General features: G+C 36.2%; 3 protein-coding genes across 3 annotated transcripts; 2 read left to right on the plus strand and 1 right to left on the minus strand.

Annotated features, from left to right (window-relative positions):
* The first annotated feature begins 3,433 nt into the window (after positions 1-3,433).
* Positions 3,434-6,552, plus strand: rps14 (ribosomal protein S14). The gene is made up of 5 exons (XM_051678441.1): positions 3,434-3,511; positions 4,104-4,254; positions 4,669-4,830; positions 6,245-6,321; positions 6,447-6,552. Exons 2-5 carry the CDS (start codon positions 4,106-4,108, stop codon positions 6,512-6,514), a joined length of 456 nt encoding a protein of 151 aa, XP_051534401.1. The 5' UTR covers positions 3,434-3,511; positions 4,104-4,105; the 3' UTR covers positions 6,515-6,552.
* A 1,502-nt stretch (positions 6,553-8,054) lies between these two features.
* cd74b (CD74 molecule, major histocompatibility complex, class II invariant chain b) lies at positions 8,055-10,972 on the plus strand. The gene is made up of 6 exons (XM_051678439.1): positions 8,055-8,220; positions 8,838-9,004; positions 9,495-9,577; positions 9,804-9,822; positions 9,913-10,125; positions 10,593-10,972. The coding sequence occupies exons 1-6, from the start codon at positions 8,144-8,146 to the stop codon at positions 10,640-10,642; spliced, it is 609 nt and encodes a 202-aa protein (XP_051534399.1). The 5' UTR covers positions 8,055-8,143; the 3' UTR covers positions 10,643-10,972.
* Positions 10,973-11,312: 340 nt separating this feature from the next.
* Positions 11,313-12,858, minus strand: LOC127429410 (SLC35A4 upstream open reading frame protein). The gene is made up of 3 exons (XM_051678442.1): positions 12,814-12,858; positions 12,328-12,426; positions 11,313-12,224 (listed from the first exon to the last, which is right to left on the minus strand). The coding sequence occupies exons 1-3, from the start codon at positions 12,826-12,828 to the stop codon at positions 12,030-12,032; spliced, it is 309 nt and encodes a 102-aa protein (XP_051534402.1). The 5' UTR covers positions 12,829-12,858; the 3' UTR covers positions 11,313-12,029.
* Positions 12,859-16,547: the final 3,689 nt, after the last annotated feature.

Consider the following 16,547-nt stretch of genomic DNA (forward strand, 5'->3'; position numbering starts at 1 on the left):
TGATATATATATGTGTGTGTGCGTGTGTGTGTGTATATATATATAATGTATGTATATATATATATATATATATATATATATATATATATATATATATATATATATATATAATGTATGTATATATATATATATATATATAATGTATGTATGTGTATATATATATCTATATATATATATATATATATATATATATATATGTGTGTATATATGTGTATATATATATATATATATATATATATATGTGTGTGTGTGTGTATATATATACAGTTGTGCTCAAAAGTTTGCATACCCTTGGAGAATTGGTAATATATATACCATTTTTAAAGAAAACATGAGTGAGCAGGCAAAACACATTTCTTTTATTTCTTATGGGATTCATATTCAACTGTAGGTTATAACAGAATGGCACAATCATAAAACATAACATGGCAACAAAGAAAAAAATGAAATGAACCCTGTTCAAAAGTCTGCATACCCTTAGTTCTTAATACTGTTTATTGCCCCCTTTAGCATCAATGACAGCGTGCAGTCTTTTGTAATAGTTGTCTATGAGGCCCCAAATTCTTGCAGGTGGTATAGCTGCCCATTCGTCTTGGCAAAATGCCTCCAGGTCATGCAAAGTCTTTGGTCGTCTTGCATGAACCGCACGTTTGAGATCTCCCCAGAGTGGCTCAATGATATTAAGGTCAGGAGACTGTGATGGCCACTCCAGAACCTTCACCTTTTTCTGCTGTAACCACTGGAGGGTCAACTTGGCCTTGTGCTTAGGGTCATTGTCGTGCTGGAAAGTCCAAGTGCGCCCATGCTCAGCTTTTGTGCAGAAGATTGCAAATTGTTTTCCAGTATTTTCTGATAACATGCTGCATTCATCTTGCCATCAGTTTTCACAAGATTCTCCGTGCCTTTAGAGATCACACACCCCCAAAACATCAGTGAGCCGCCAACATGCTTCACAGTGGGGATGGTATTCTTTTCACTGTAGGCCTTGTTGACCCCTCTCCAAACATAGCGCTTATGGTTGTGACCATAAAGCTCTATTTTGGTCTTGTCACTCCAAATTACAGTATGCCAGAAGCTGTGAGGTGTGTCAAGAGCTTTTTTGTGGCATCGGTGCAGTAAAGGCTTCTTTCTGGCAACTCGACCATGCAGCTCATTTTTAATCAAGTATTGTCGTATTGTGCTCCTTGAAACAACCACACCGTCTTTTTCCAGAGCAGCCTGTATTTCTCCTGAGGTTACCCGTGGGTTTTTCTTTGTAACCTGAACAATTCTTCTGGCAGTTGTGGCTGAAATCTTTCTTGGTCTACCTGACCTTGGCTTGGTATCAAGAGATCCCCGAATTTTCCACTTCTTAATAAGTGATTGAACAGTACTGACTGGCATTTTCAAGGCTTTGGATATCTTTTTATATCCTTTTCCATCTTTATAAAGTTCTATTAACTTGTCATGTAGGTCTTTTGACAGTTCTTTTCAGCTCCCCATGGCTCAGTATCTAGCCTGCTCAGTGCATTCACGTGAGAGCTAACAAAATATTGACTATTTATACACAGACACTAATTGCAATTTAAAAAGCCACAGGTGTGGGAAATTAACCTTTAATTGCCATTGAAACCTGTGTATGTATATACACTATATTGCCAAAAGTATTCGCTCATCTGCCTTTAGACGCATATGAACTTAAGTGACATCCCATTCTTAATCCATAGGGTTTAATATGACCTCGGCCCACCCTTTGCAGCTATAACAGCTTCAACTCTTCTGGGAAGGCTTTCCACAAGGTTTAGGAGTGTGTTTATGGGAATTTTTGACCATTCTTCCAGAAGCGCATTTGTGAGGTCAGACACTGATGTTGGACGAGAAGGCCTGGCTCGCAGTCTTTGCTCTAATTCATCCCAAAGGTGCTCTATCGGGTTGAGGTCAGGACTCTGTGCAGGCCAGTCAAGTTCTTCCACACCAAACTCACTCATCCATGTCTTTATGGACCTTGCTTTGTGCACTGGTGCGCAGTCATGTTGGAACAGGAAGGGGCCATCCCCAAACTGTTCCCACAAAGTTGGGAGCATGGAATTGTCCAAAATCTCTTGGTATGCTGAAGCATTCAGTGTTCCTTTCACTGGAACTAAGGGGCCAAGCCCAGCTCCTGAAAAACAACCCCATACCATAATCCCCCCTCCACCAAACTTCACAGCTGGCACAATGCAGTCAGACAAGTACCGTTCTCCTGGCAACCGCCAAACCCAGACTCATCCATCAGATTGCCAGATGGAGAAGCGTGATTCGTCACTCCAGAGAACGCGTCTCCACTGCTCTAGAGTCCAGTGGTGGCGTGCTTTACACCACTGCATCCGACGCTTTGCATTGCACTTGGTGATGTATGGCTTGGATGCAGCTGCTCGGCCATGGAAACCCATTCCATGAAGCTCTCTACGCACTGTTCTTGAGCTAATCTGAAGGCCACATGAACTTTGGAGGTCTGTAGCGATTGACTCTGCAGAAAGTTGACGACCTCTGCGCACTATGCGCCTCAGCATCCGCTGACCCCGCTCTGTCATTTTACGTGGCCTACCACTTCGTGGCTGAGTTGCTGTCATTCCCAGTCGCTTCCACTTTGTTATAATACCACTGACAGTTGACTGTGGAATATTTAGTAGTGAGGAAATTTCATGACTGGACTTGTTGCACAGGTGGCATCCTATCACAGTACCATGCTGGAATTCACTGAGCTCCTGAGAGTGGCCCATTCTTTCACAAATGTTTGTAGAAGCAGTCTGCATGCCTAGGTGCTTCATTTTATACACCTGTGGCCATGGAAGTGATTGGAACACCTGAATTCAATTATTTGGATGGGTGAGCGAATACTTTTGGCAATATAGTGTATATGTCTATGTATATATATATATATATATATATATATATATATATATATATATATATATATATATATATATATTACACACACACATATATGTATATATATATATATATATATATATATATATATATATATATATATATGTATAAATATATATATATGTATCTGTATATATGTATATATATATATATATATGTGTGTGTGTGTATATTTATATATATATATATATATATATATATATATATATATATATATATATATATATATATATATATATATATATGTTTTTTCTCTCTCTCTCTTGTATATATGTTTTGTAGGAATCAATAAAAAATGTTAATTACAAAAAAAAAAAAAAAAAAATCTAATTCCAAAAGAAAGATGAACAAGGACATTCAAAAAACAAAGGAACAATAGTCTCTTTTTTTAATGTTACAAAATAAAAAATGTAAATCTATGTCTAATGGAATTGATTTAATGTATCTGTATAATCTATATTGTTGACGCAAATGAGGAATTTTAAGGTACTTTTTTTTTTTCCCTTCACAAAATCACTTCCGCCTTTTCGAGTTCAACTTTCAACCCGGTAGCAGTTTCTCTTTCCTTTCCTGTTTCGGCCTCGATTAGAGACACACATAGGTGAGATAACACAGTGTACAATCCTTTTAAATCCTACCTTTTTAATATGTGATTCATATGATATCACACTTCCATAATGTTTCGCATCACTCGACGTGCCAGGATAACACAATATTATTTCCCTACAGTGATAAATGTATTATTTCAGCCGGATTATTAGTGCAGGTTTAGCGAAGTCTTGCCCCATATTTCTCTGGTCTGAAAAATGGCACGAGCTGCTGTAAATAGTTATAAATATGTCGCGTGACAACATTTCGTTTTGATCTCGTTTGGTTATTGTATTGAAAGCGTCCCATGTTCAGGAGTGTGTATGGTAGCCATTTGACGATGCTGGTTTGTATCTCTTGTGTAAATCCATGTTGACGTGTATGTGTTTGTATGTTCCCCTATTTTGTATGTGTTATGGTGTAGTTAAACATACTACATTACAACCACCGGTTTATAAACTCATATTCGCGTTTTACTAGTGGAGATGTTGCTCTTAGTCTTGCAGTGTCTCTCAAGCAGCATAATGAGGCATGTTGAGATGTTTTAGTTTTTAGACCCCAGGGCCATTAATTTGACCTGACGGTTGAATGTGTTTGCTTCTCAGCAATGGCACCTCGCAAGGGTAAGGAAAAGAAGGAAGAGCAGGTCATCAGCCTTGGACCTCAGGTTGCCGAAGGCGAGAATGTCTTTGGAGTCTGCCACATCTTTGCATCCTTCAACGACACCTTTGTGCATGTCACTGACCTGTCCGGCAAGTAAGTCACCCAAGATGACATGCATGTAGGATGTTGGATGCCAGTTAACGAGATGTGATTAGTTTGATGTTAATATAAAGAGGCGCTCATCATCTGTCTAAAAATAATTCCTGTTGTTTAACTTTTCCAGTATGCGTAAGGTATGTAAATTCTCTCCCTTTGCCAAAAGAAACTTTAGTACAAATGCAATCAAGACCAGTGGAATACAGTTTTAAATTGGTTGCAGTCACATACTAAATGTCCAATGAATACGTAATAATGGGATTCAGTTATTTTGTAACAATTTTAGGATTGTTATGCAGTTGTTGCTTTTGGTGTTTTCAGTTTTTACTGAACGTTTAAGGTGATTATGCTTGTGTTGTTATATTTGGTTGATGATCCTCTGAATGAGTTTCCCTTCCTCTCAATCTACAGAGAAACAATCTGCCGTGTGACTGGTGGGATGAAGGTGAAGGCCGACAGAGATGAGTCCTCCCCATATGCTGCTATGTTGGCGGCTCAGGATGTTGCTCAGAGGTGTAAGGAGTTGGGCATCACCGCCCTGCACATCAAGCTGAGGGCCACTGGTGGCAACAGGTTAGGCCCCCAATGTATGAGAGGGTGGCTATGTTTGGAATAGCAAACTAGTCTTTCTACTGCTGCAGAATGTAGTACGTGTGCCCAGATGACCTAATACATTTGCTAAGCTGTACCGTATAAAGCAGATCTTGCTGTGCAGAATATTGTATTCCACAATGCAAGCACTTGATTGGACCTTCCCTATCCTGTGTGATATTAACCAGAAATTATATCAACCACTTATTTTCTTTTTTTACTTACTTATTCGGACTGCCAAAAGTTGACCTGCCATTTTTACAATCAAATGGATTAAAGGTTTTTTTAAGATGAAAATATTTCTTTATACCTGAGTTAAACCTGCAACTTCATGAGGTCATGTGACCATATAGAATACTACTGTGTGAAATTTTTGCAGTACAATAATTCCTTCTGTTTCATTTACTATATATATATATAAAAAAAAAAAAAAAGATAAAACAATAGTGCACAGCGTATTCTGTGCCGTACTCAGTAAGTAGTAAATAAGTATTATATTCCGGACCAGAAGGTATCTAATATTTTAAGTATTAAGCTTTTACTAGAGAGAACTGTATCAGTTCTCACAGCATGTGATTTAAAACATTTTGTCTAAAGATTGGTTAGTTCACCAAAAAATGAAAATTTTCTCATTTACTCACCCTCATGCCATCCCAGATGTGTATGACTTCTGCTGAACACCAAGATTTTTTAGAAGAATATTTCAGCCCTGTAGGTCCATATAATGCAAGTGAATGGTGACCAGAACTTTGAAGCTCAAAAAGCACATAAAGGCAGCAAAAAGTAATCCATAAGACTCCAGTGGTTATGTCCATGTCTTCTGAAGGAATACAGTAAGTGTGGGTGAGAAACAGATAAATGTTCAGGTCCTTTTTCACTATAAAGCTTCACTTCCACATTCTTCTGTTTTTGGCAATTTGCATTTTTTTTTTTTTTTTTTTTTTTTTGCGTACCACCATCTACTGGGCAGGGAGGAGAATTTATGGTAAAAAAGGACTTAAATATTGATCTATTTCTCACCCACACCTATCATGTCTCTTCTAAAGACATGGATTTTATCACTGGAGTCTTGTGGATTACTTTTATGCTGACTTTATTTGCTTTTTGGAACTTCAAAGTTCTGGCCACCATTCACTTGCATTGTATGGACATAGAGAGCTGAAATATTCTTCTAAAAATCTTTGTGTTCAGCAGAAGAAAGTCATACACATCTGGGATGGAATGAGGGCAAGTAAATGATGAGAGAATTTTCATTTTTAGGTGAACTATCCTTATAACAGTTATTTTGTGATAAAAAAAAAAAGCTTAACATAAATGTGCATGATGGTTTATTTGCACTTTTATTTTTTTATTATTAGTATTATATAATACCAATGTTAATATTTTTTCATTTAAGAACCAAGACACCAGGACCAGGGGCACAGTCTGCCCTCAGAGCTCTGGCTCGTTCTGGTATGAAGATTGGCCGTATCGGTAAGTGAAATCCAACACTGTAATGTGGAAGTATGCTGTGGTTACATCCAGGTTAAACCTCAGGCTGTTCTGTTCTTGAATGTGCATTGATGAGAAATCTCTCACACTTTCTCTTTCTATTACAGAGGACGTCACCCCCATCCCATCGGACAGCACCCGCAGAAAGGGAGGTCGTCGTGGACGTCGTCTGTAAACTTTATTGGATTTTTCAGAATAAAAAGTCAAATACTACCTTTGGCTCGTTTCTCTGTCTGTTAGCATAAGTTGATGGTGAAATTGAAGAATGCATTTTCACAATTGCAATGCCAAACAAGGCTTTTATTCTGGAGTGTCTATTCTTAAAGGGATAGTTCACCCAAAAATGAAAATTCTCATAATTTACTCTTTCATGCCATCCCTGATGTGTATAACTTAATTTCCTTTGCTGAACACAAAGATATTTAGAAAAATATTTCAGCTGTAGGTCCATACAATGCTAGTGAATGGTGGACAGAACTCCAAAAGCTCCAAAAAACACAAAGGCAGCATAAAAGTAATCCACAAGTCTTCAGTGGATAAATCCATATCTACAGAAATGATATCATAGGTGTGGGTGAGAAATAGGTCAACATTTCAATCCTTTTTTACTAGAAATCTTCACTTTCAAAATGTGAAAGTGGAGATTTAAAGTATAAAAGGACCTCAGTATTGATCAACACCTGTTTTAGGAGATATGGATTAAACCACTGGATTCATTTGGATTACTTTATGCTGCCTTTATGTGCTTTTTAGACATTCAAAGTTCTGGTCATCATTCACTTGCGTTGTGTGGACCTACAGAGCTGAGATATTTTTCACAAAAAAAAAACTAAAACAAATTGTGTTCAGCAGAAGAAAGTCATACACATCTGGGATGGCACGAGGGTGAGTAAATTACTTTGTACCCATCTGTACATGCCTAACCGGTTTGCTGTACTATGTTCTAGTATGCCTACAAACCAAATGATTGGACACTAGGGGAATACCAAGAAGACCTTGTTTGGATTTTGTCAGAACAAATGAATTTCCTTGTTGCATAAAAAAAAAACCTGAGCAAACAAGTTATGATTCTTCCTGGTTTTTTGGTTTGTTTTTTATGTGTGATGTGTAGCAACTTGGAAGAGAAAAAACAAAAAGTTAATTTAAATTGATGTGCTCAAATGTAAAAGTCAAAGCATGTAAGTCTGGAAAAACTGACTGTGCAGACTATACGTTTCAATACGTGTGTATATCAAATTCATATTTTACATAAATGTTATGAACTGCCTTAAATGGTTACTTTTGTTTCATTGTACAAAGTGAATAGTTGGTGCTCTTATCTGAAACTGAAGCTCTCCTCAATATACTATAGTTTATTTATATAGCACTTTAAAACCCCACTTTACAACAACCAAAACTGCTCTGGTAAATGATGTGATGGTGCAAATCTGAAAGTTGACAAAATAGTAGGATTGCACCTTTATTCAAATATGGGAGCTTTTTTCCATTTAAAATAGTTTGTGTTTATAAATGTTCTTTCTAGAGATATTTCTGGTTGTTATTTTGTTTTAACTGAAAAGAACAAAAGAAAAAAAAAAAACTTTAGTGCATGACACAAACTAATGCTTGAAATACAACAGACAGTATATTCAAGTTCATATCTCTCTGACAACTGATGATGCATCCTGTTCTAACCAATGAAATAACAGAACAGTGCAGTCGACTCCGGAGACTTTCATGAGTTTCACTACCTGAGGATCATTTCTCTCTTTTTCATATTGGTGCACTGTTCTAAAAAATCCTTAAGCCGACAAAATTTTAAGAAATGCCTGAGTCAAACGAGGCTCCACTGATCAGAGCTCCAAGTGATCAAACTTCAATCAATATGGGATCTCCAAGAGGGTGAAGAAACCTTGTTTTATTACAGATCATGAATATATTTCTCTAGTAATATATGTTGATTATCGGTAACTGATTGGATTTATATTGAGGTTAAAGAGCAGGTTTATGTGATTTCTTCAATAATTATCCAGGAAAAGGTTCATTGTAATTTTAGACTCATTACTTTTATAAAACACATCTCATTACCACTGTCTTATACAAAATAATGTACTCTATGTATTCTAATGCGTTCTGTAAGGAAATGTTTTTCTATTTGTGTGTTTTTCTGTTTTGTGTCTATTTGTGTGCCATTGCTACATTTATTTTCTCACACTGCATAGTTTAATCATTTACAAAAGACTTCCAGAACATCCTCATTTACAATAATATCACACATCTTGGGCTCATATTTTGACATTTTTCATTCAATTCAAATTCAAGTTGTGTAGTTAGGCTCTAAACTTTGCTCTAAAATCTTTAAAAATAAAGCAAGTTTATCAAACTTGTCTGACCGATTAAGGACAAGCAACATTTTTCAAAGGATATCTTAAAATAATTAGTTTTTATATACATTTCCTGCCACCACAGCTTAACTCTGTAGCTTACAATATTATTTTGCTCTTTGTTTCCTGCCCCAGGGGATCCAACAGTCAGGCCCTGAAGGTGGCAGGAGTGACTCTGCTGGCAGGTATACTGATTGCAGGTCAGGCCTTCACTGCCTACATGGCATTCAGCCAGAAGGAGCAGCTCAACACACTAGAGAGACGCAGTGACCGACTGCAGGAGATCAATCGCAAGTCTATGGGTCAGTTAGCTGCATTGTTTACCATTCATTTGAATCATTTCTATGAGTACTGATGGGCTTCCAACACCGATTGAAGATAATCTTCCTGCTTTATAAAGTAGAAACTTCTCACTTGTTTCTATATTACTTTGTCAGCATAACTTTTCACACTTTAAAGGAATATTTTACCCCAATATGACAATTCTGTCATCATTTACTCACCCTCATGTCATTCCAAACCCAGATGATGTTATTTTTTTCAGTGGAACACAAAAGGAGACATTTTTAATAATGTGCTCTTTCTGTATTATGGTTGTTTATAATGACGACGGCTTTTTTTTCTTCTATATGACAGCTTTAGACAAATAGACTGAAATTTAAGTCATTATTCACTGAAAATCTTAGTGAAAATTATTAGGCAGAATAAATAATACCCCAATTTTTATTTTTCATAGATGGCCTCTAATGACAGCTCTTAATAATACAGACTTTCTTCCTCTTTTGTGTTCAGCCATGCGCGCACCCGTGAAAATGCATCTCCCCATGAGTTCCCTCCCTCTGATGCTTGAGGATTTGCCAAAAGATGAGAAAAAGGTAGAATTGATTTAATCTCCTTTCTCATGTGTTGCAATGTGGCCATTTGGCCGCTTGGTGTCAGGACTGCATTATAAATTCAAATCATGATGCAAACCAATACAGTATACACATGACTCATCAAACTCTGCTATGTTTTCTATTAGTAGTTTCTCTGTTTGTTTGTTTTTTATCTCCCTCATGTAATTCATGTCTTTATTTGATGACACTATGTTCTTTTTTTCAGGATACATCTCCCAAACCAGGTATCAATATATTTTCATTGTTTAATTTTATGTGCATACTCATAATTTAGTATTTTTTGTTAATTAGTCATGTTTGTTTCTATCACACAGAGCCCAGTGTTCGTACCCAGTGCCAGCTGGAGGCTGCTGGAGAGGTCAAGAGTCTGCTCCCCTCTTTCCGCCCTCAGTGTGATGATAAAGGAGACTATCTGGCCCAGCAGTGCTGGGATGGGACTGAAATGTGCTGGTGTGTGGACAAGAACGGCACTGAGGTCCCTGATTCTCTGACCAAGGGCCCTGCGGAGTGTGGAGCCACTGGACCCTGTATGAGCTATACCTTTTTGTTGAATTCTTTTTTTTTTTTTTAAGTGGCACGGATGTTGAATGGTATTATGGGATACATGACCTACTTATATATTACATATTTCAAAATAAAATAAAACCAAGGCTCTTTCAGATACATGAAAATGCATCACATTGTTTAAAAACAATTATAATTATACATTTGAAATCATTTGCTATCATTTTCGTCTTATGTCATTTTCCAGTGACAGCAATGTAAGCTTATAAAATTGCTAATTTTTACACTAATAATAAGACGTTACACATTTTGCATCCAAATGACATTAGTTTTACTTTAGTTATTGCATTAGTCATGAATGTAGTGTGTTGATTTACTATTATTATATAATATTATTTTTTAACTGATCCACATTTTAATGCTCAATGGTGAAATAGGATATTTAACTTTAATAATAATGTTTTGCTTGTATTGCTGTCCCTCATTTTAGCTCAGCTAATGCCAGTGGAGCCTCTGCTAGGAGCAGAAGAGGCACAGTGAGGAGCAGCAGTGAATGCTCAGCCTGGAACTTCATAAATATCATATTTTGGTCTCTTTATCATGAATTCTTTCACAATTTTCATATATTTTTGGCTGTCAGTAGCTTAAATCTAAAATAAGGCTAATTGTGCTTAATGTATTATACTGGTAATAATTACAAGCTATGTTAAATCAGCTTTTGCAGTGTTGGTCTTTTATATTTTACCTTGTTTTTTACTAACCTTTTAAATGACCTATTGTGTGAACTTATAAATAAACATATGAAGATGGAAAATTAATATATTTCTGAAGGAAACAAACAGATGGAAAATAAAATGTACTAACAATTAATTTCATGTACGAGTCAATTTTGTGAACTTCCAAGTTGTATGACAAATGCTAAGCTTGACATGATATTGCATGGAAACTCCAAACATAAAAAAACAAATTTCTTTCCCCCAAAGAAGTTGTTTTGCAAAGATCACAGTGCCTTTAAATTAGCCTGAGTAATTAAGACAAAAACACACGAAGTTCTGCCAGTGCATATGGGATACATGTATAAGGATTTCAAATTACTATTATGGCCTGAAATTGCAAAACTTCATATTTGGTATGCATTACCCCTGATTTCAGTGTTTACTTCTTGAAACAAATTAAAATGTGTATCATACATATCATACACTATTCTGGATTGTATCAAGTTTTTATTCCATAAAATTCCCAAAAATGCTTGCAAAAGTTTAGTATGCAAAGTATGTAACAGAATCTTTCAAAAGTAAACAAATTGTATTAATCATTCCAGTTTTCAATTTCACTTCCCAAGAGTGGTTTCCATTCATGTTTATTTAAAGTGAAACTGGTAGAGCTAAAGTGCAAAACTGAGTCAAATACTCCAACAAATATATACGAGACTATATAAGAGGATTCAGCTACTCAAAGTCCAGCAACCTCTTACATTTAACAGGTAATTCTTAAATGCCAGATTATTATTTACAGAGCGTGTGTTGTGCTTAATTGTCCACATGAAAAAAAAAAAAATTATATGTAACACTGTAAACACAAACACTGGAAACATGATATGTAGGACTGATCACATAAAGATAAGCAAAAATTTGGGCCATTTGTACCAACATGTGGGCTTTGGGTATCTACTCCTGTAAAAAAAAAAAAAGCTGTTGTTTGTGCACTCAAGTTTCAAATAGAAAATAAACTATAAGGTGCTAAGATGACGAACTCATTCTAACTTTGGATGTAAGCTGCCAATTCTATATATCTGGTCTGATGAGTGGCATAAGAAATCATTGGAAGGCAATAACATACAATTTTTAAAAAGCACTCCAAGTTCAAGGGAAACGTGTTCAAGTTGGATCAGGCACCATTTCTCTGAGACGGTGTTATATGGCTCCCTCTATCTCCCCTTCTTAAATGAGTTGAAGTAGTTTTTCATGGTCTGCTCAATATTTGGCACTTGATAGCTCTGAGCGGCGTAGATGCCTGTGCAGGTCCCTACAAGAACTCCCAGGACCGCAGAGGAGCGCAGCTTTGCCACCACATACCCAGCCAAAAAGCCCTTGAGGAAAGGAGAACTGAGTACACTCCCACCCTAAATTGAGGAAAAGAGCAAAAGAGAGTAAGAGAGAGAGAAAACACAGAACTTCAATAACACTTAAAGCTTTGATGAGTTTGACAAAAATCAAAAGTCTTGCCTGTGGAATTCCAAGCTGAACTTCATTCTCCATCCGACGCTGAATGTCTTCAAGCTGATCTTTAAGCAAGGACAGATCTTTCAGCTGCCTGAACGGATCCTGTTCAAGAAACACAACAACAAAATATTGTTTATAGTTTTGGGATGGTATGAGTCATCGCGGGTGTGCCCACAGAAAAGGTACTCGATGCCCTCTGGCATAACAGCGTGGCATGAAAAGAAAACACAGTCCTTTGCATATATTTTACTAAGACCTTTAAGAAATTGATAACGTAAGAGCTTTAACGTAATAGACGAATAAATTACAGAGAAGACACGTCTAAAAGACTAATGATTAAACTTGTAACAGAGTACCTATCTGAACGAATGTCGCAACAGCAGAATATACATAGTTGTTCTGTGTGAAGCTAAACAGTAACCGATGACAGTATCGAAAAGAATAGAAAGTGAGAGTAAGAAACGTCGTTAAGTTCACCGACACACCAACCTTGTTGTCCGCCATGTCCGCTTGTGCACGATCAGAGATTCTGAACTCGATTCTTTAACCTGAAACGCTGAACGACTGCCCTAAATCACACTTTTTGGTTTGATTATATTTGTCTGACTCAGACATTGTAATAAAATAGCTCTAAATAAAGTAAAGCAATTATGGGAGTTTGTGCTTACTAAATAAATCAGTCAGAAGGGAGTTGTGTTTCTAGTGTCTGAAAGTTTGTGGTACGCACGTTATTTTTTCCGACCCTATTAAAACATCCATAGAAACTCATGTAGGCATGACACGTGTTTTTAAGAAAAAGCACATATTTTTCTAATTTAATCGTTTATTTTTCATTACAAATGATATTATCAGCATTACAGTTTGAGTGAAACATTTTGCAAAAACCAATGATTATGATGAAGTCATGATCATGCATGTGAATTTTCACAGAGCATCTTGTGAAAGTGCTTTAATGAAATAAAATCTGTCCTTTTGTACAAAATGAGTTGACACAGTTAATGTCAAAAATTTGCTTATTTGATTACTTATCTCGAAATTGTGTGGAATCTTAAATATTTCTTATATTATGTAATTGTAATTATGTAATCACTAGTAGGCAACAGCGAGAGAGGAGCAGACTATTTTATTTAGATGAAGTTTTTCGCACCTGCATTCCAATCTACATCTTGATGTAATCTTTCCTCATGTTCACGCAGCGTGTTTTCATCAGCTGAATGGGAGGATAAACACTATTAAAGTGTGATGAGACTCACGCTGCGTGTGCAAGCCATTCGCACATCACAAGCCGCTCAACTATTTAACCCTTTTCGGTGAATCGCACCTCCAAAATCCTAAAACTTTATTTCCAGGTTTAATTTATGTTTTGAAAAGACTTTTGAACCACACGATGTGGGTTTATGTTTTCTCTTTTAATCATTTAATGTAATTTTGAGTGTGACTGTGACCATGTTTAAGGAGGGTGTACCTGTATGCGAAATCTCAAGGATTAACAGTGGTGTTTTCCTTATTACACGTGTTGTTCTGAAAGCAAAAAGAAACAAATGAAACACGGAATGTAGGCTGTCATCCGCGCAGCCTGACCGAAGTAAAGCGGGCGCGTTTACTCGTACGATTATCTGGAAGTGAAGTACTGCCGGCTCGTGATGCGTGAATGGCTTGCACGCGCTGCACGAGTCTTTTGGGTATACTGCAGTCTCGTCACATTTTAACTGTTTGCTTAGCCTCCCATTCAGCTCATGAAAACATGCTGCATGATCTTGAGGAAGGATCACATCAAGATGTAGATTGGGATGCAGGTGCAGAATTTCATATAAATAAATTATTATACTCCTCTCTTGCTGATATTGGCATGCCAGTGATTACCCCTCCACGTGCTAATGCTGGAACGCGTGCCATAGGTTGCCTACAACTGCATTAGATCATTGCGTGCAATGTCTTAAGTTTGACATCAGTATATACTGTAAGAGGTTAGGAGAACTTTAGGGGAACATTCTCCAAACCTACAGGGAACGTTCTATTTCTGTAAAAAAAAAAAACTTCCCTGGCGAACCAAGAGAGAGCGTTAGAATGTCCGTTCTGGGAATGTTCTAGGACTGGAAACCAAAAACTAACGTTCCCAGAACGTTCTGTGAAACAAAATTTGTTAGCTGGGATTTTGACGTAATTTGATCTAATATTTAATAATTTTTAAAATGTTGCAAATTTATGAAGCTAATGAAACCCCCTGAAATTATCACATTTCTTTTGAGACAAAATACTGTCATTTTAAGTTTTGTTCAAGGTGACTCAATCAAAAGTTTTTAAATAACTGTCCAATAAGTGAAAGGATGGTATATGGGGTAAAAAGCCCCCCTGTTGTGGGCTAAAGACCCCTATAAATATATTATTATTATTAAATTTTTTTAAGTGGGGCGAATAGATTTGTTATGAAGATAGATTTGTATTGACTGATCCAATCACAATGGAGATTCATTTGTTTTAAGAATACTTGAGATGTTATAAAATGCCAAATGTGACTGAAATTAACAGGGAATATTTAACCCTTTTCTGAAGTGGTTATTTTAAATAAGCATTATCTTATATTATTTTATTTTATTTTTACCCCAAAAAGCATCTTGATGTCTCAAAACTATTTGCATAAATTGGCAAATTTTGCCCTGTAACTATTGTTCCTATATCTATACACACTATCACTGTAAGCCCCCTGGGAGCCTTTTAACCCAAGTGTAAAAGAACGAATGCAAACGTTAATGGATTTTTTTTTTTTTTTTTTAATTACCAATTTAAATAATTTAGGGCCTATACAAACACAACCAATAAAAGTATTTTTTTTATTTTAATAAAAGTAATTATAATGCGGATTAAATTAAATCACTCAATACAATAGTCCATGTGAAAAACAACTGCATGGCTTTACATACTCTAATTGGATTAATCTTTCCAGTTTTTTATTTTTATTTCTCTTCCTAAGAGTGGCTTCCATTAATGTATATTTAAAGTGAAACTGGTTAAGCTAAAGTGCATAATTTAGTCAAATACTCCAACAAATACACTCACTGAGCACTTTATTAGGAAGACCTGTACACCTTCATGCGAGCTTCAGTTAATATTCACATCAACCATCAGAATGGGGAAAAATGTGATCTCAGTGATTTGGACCGTGATTGTTGGTTCCAGATGGGCTGGTTTGAGTATTTCTGTAACTGCTGATCTCCTGGAATTTTCAGGGACAACAGTCTCTAGTTTACTCAGAATGATGCCAAAACCAAAAAACATCCTGTGAGCGGCAATTCTGTGGACGGAAATGCCTTGTTGATGAGAGAGGTCAACGCAGAATGGCCAGACTGGTTCGAGCTGACAGAAAGGCTACGGTAACTCAGATAACCACTCTGTACAATTGTAGAGAGCAGAATAGCATCTCAGAATGCACAACATGTCAAACCTTGAGGCGGATGGGCTACAAGAGCAGAAGACACCACATCGGGCACTTTATTAGCATAATAGTGTTACTAATAAAGTGCTCTGTGTGTGAATATAAGAGACTTAAGCTGCTCAAAGTGGATGTTTTTCAAATTGCTCCTTGAAATAGATTAATTCTTGATAATGTAAACTTCTATAACTATATAAAAATAAATATTTAGTGCAACAAAATTGATTTAAACAAAAAGTGGGGCAGAACAAATGCAAACGTGAATAGATGTAATATATATATATATATATATATATATATATATATATATATATATATATATATACACACACACACACACACACACACACACACACACACAATTAAATAATTTAATTAGGGACTAAACAAACACAACAGCTCAAAAATATGTAAGTAAATAAATAAATAAACAAATGTAAATTTAAGTAGGCTAATAACTACACGTGTCTTAATAAGCTTTAGGTTGTTTTGCATATGCTCATGTTTTCATTCTGTCAGCACTTTTTGCCTCTTTTTATGTTGGCATTGTCGAAAACCGTTTCCCAGAATATTCTTGAGAAAAAGTGACAAGTCATTTGCTTGACAAACATCTGCCATCCATAGTGTGTTAAACACTGTAAGTCTCAATGACTTAGCCTAAAAGTAATCTTTTCCATTAATTATTTTCTGGATATCTGTGAAAAGGGAGCATTTTTCAGCAAGGTGTAGAATTTAATGTGTGGACAGTAGCTAATATATCCACAGTTTTCCTGACTAACCACTGGACGGCGCC

Source organism: Myxocyprinus asiaticus, chromosome 38 (genome assembly GCF_019703515.2).
Source record: "Myxocyprinus asiaticus isolate MX2 ecotype Aquarium Trade chromosome 38, UBuf_Myxa_2, whole genome shotgun sequence".
NCBI lineage: Eukaryota > Metazoa > Chordata > Actinopteri > Cypriniformes > Catostomidae > Myxocyprinus > Myxocyprinus asiaticus.

Coding starts and splice junctions, on each gene's coding strand:
- LOC127429410 (XM_051678442.1), bottom strand. Junction 12,225..12,327: donor TTCAGCTTGGAATTCCACAG/GCAAGACTTTTG, acceptor TCCTCAATTTAG/GGTGGGAGTGTACTCAGTTC.
- cd74b (XM_051678439.1), top strand. CDS start 8,144: ATGCCTGAGTCAAACGAGGCTCCACTGATCAGAGCTCCAAGTGATCAA. Junction 8,221..8,837: donor AATATGGGATCTCCAAGAGG/GTGAAGAAACCT, acceptor TTCCTGCCCCAG/GGGATCCAACAGTCAGGCCC. Junction 9,005..9,494: donor GATCAATCGCAAGTCTATGG/GTCAGTTAGCTG, acceptor TTTTGTGTTCAG/CCATGCGCGCACCCGTGAAA.
- rps14 (XM_051678441.1), top strand. CDS start 4,106: ATGGCACCTCGCAAGGGTAAGGAAAAGAAGGAAGAGCAGGTCATCAGC. Junction 4,831..6,244: donor AGGGCCACTGGTGGCAACAG/GTTAGGCCCCCA, acceptor TTTTCATTTAAG/AACCAAGACACCAGGACCAG. Junction 6,322..6,446: donor TATGAAGATTGGCCGTATCG/GTAAGTGAAATC, acceptor TTTCTATTACAG/AGGACGTCACCCCCATCCCA.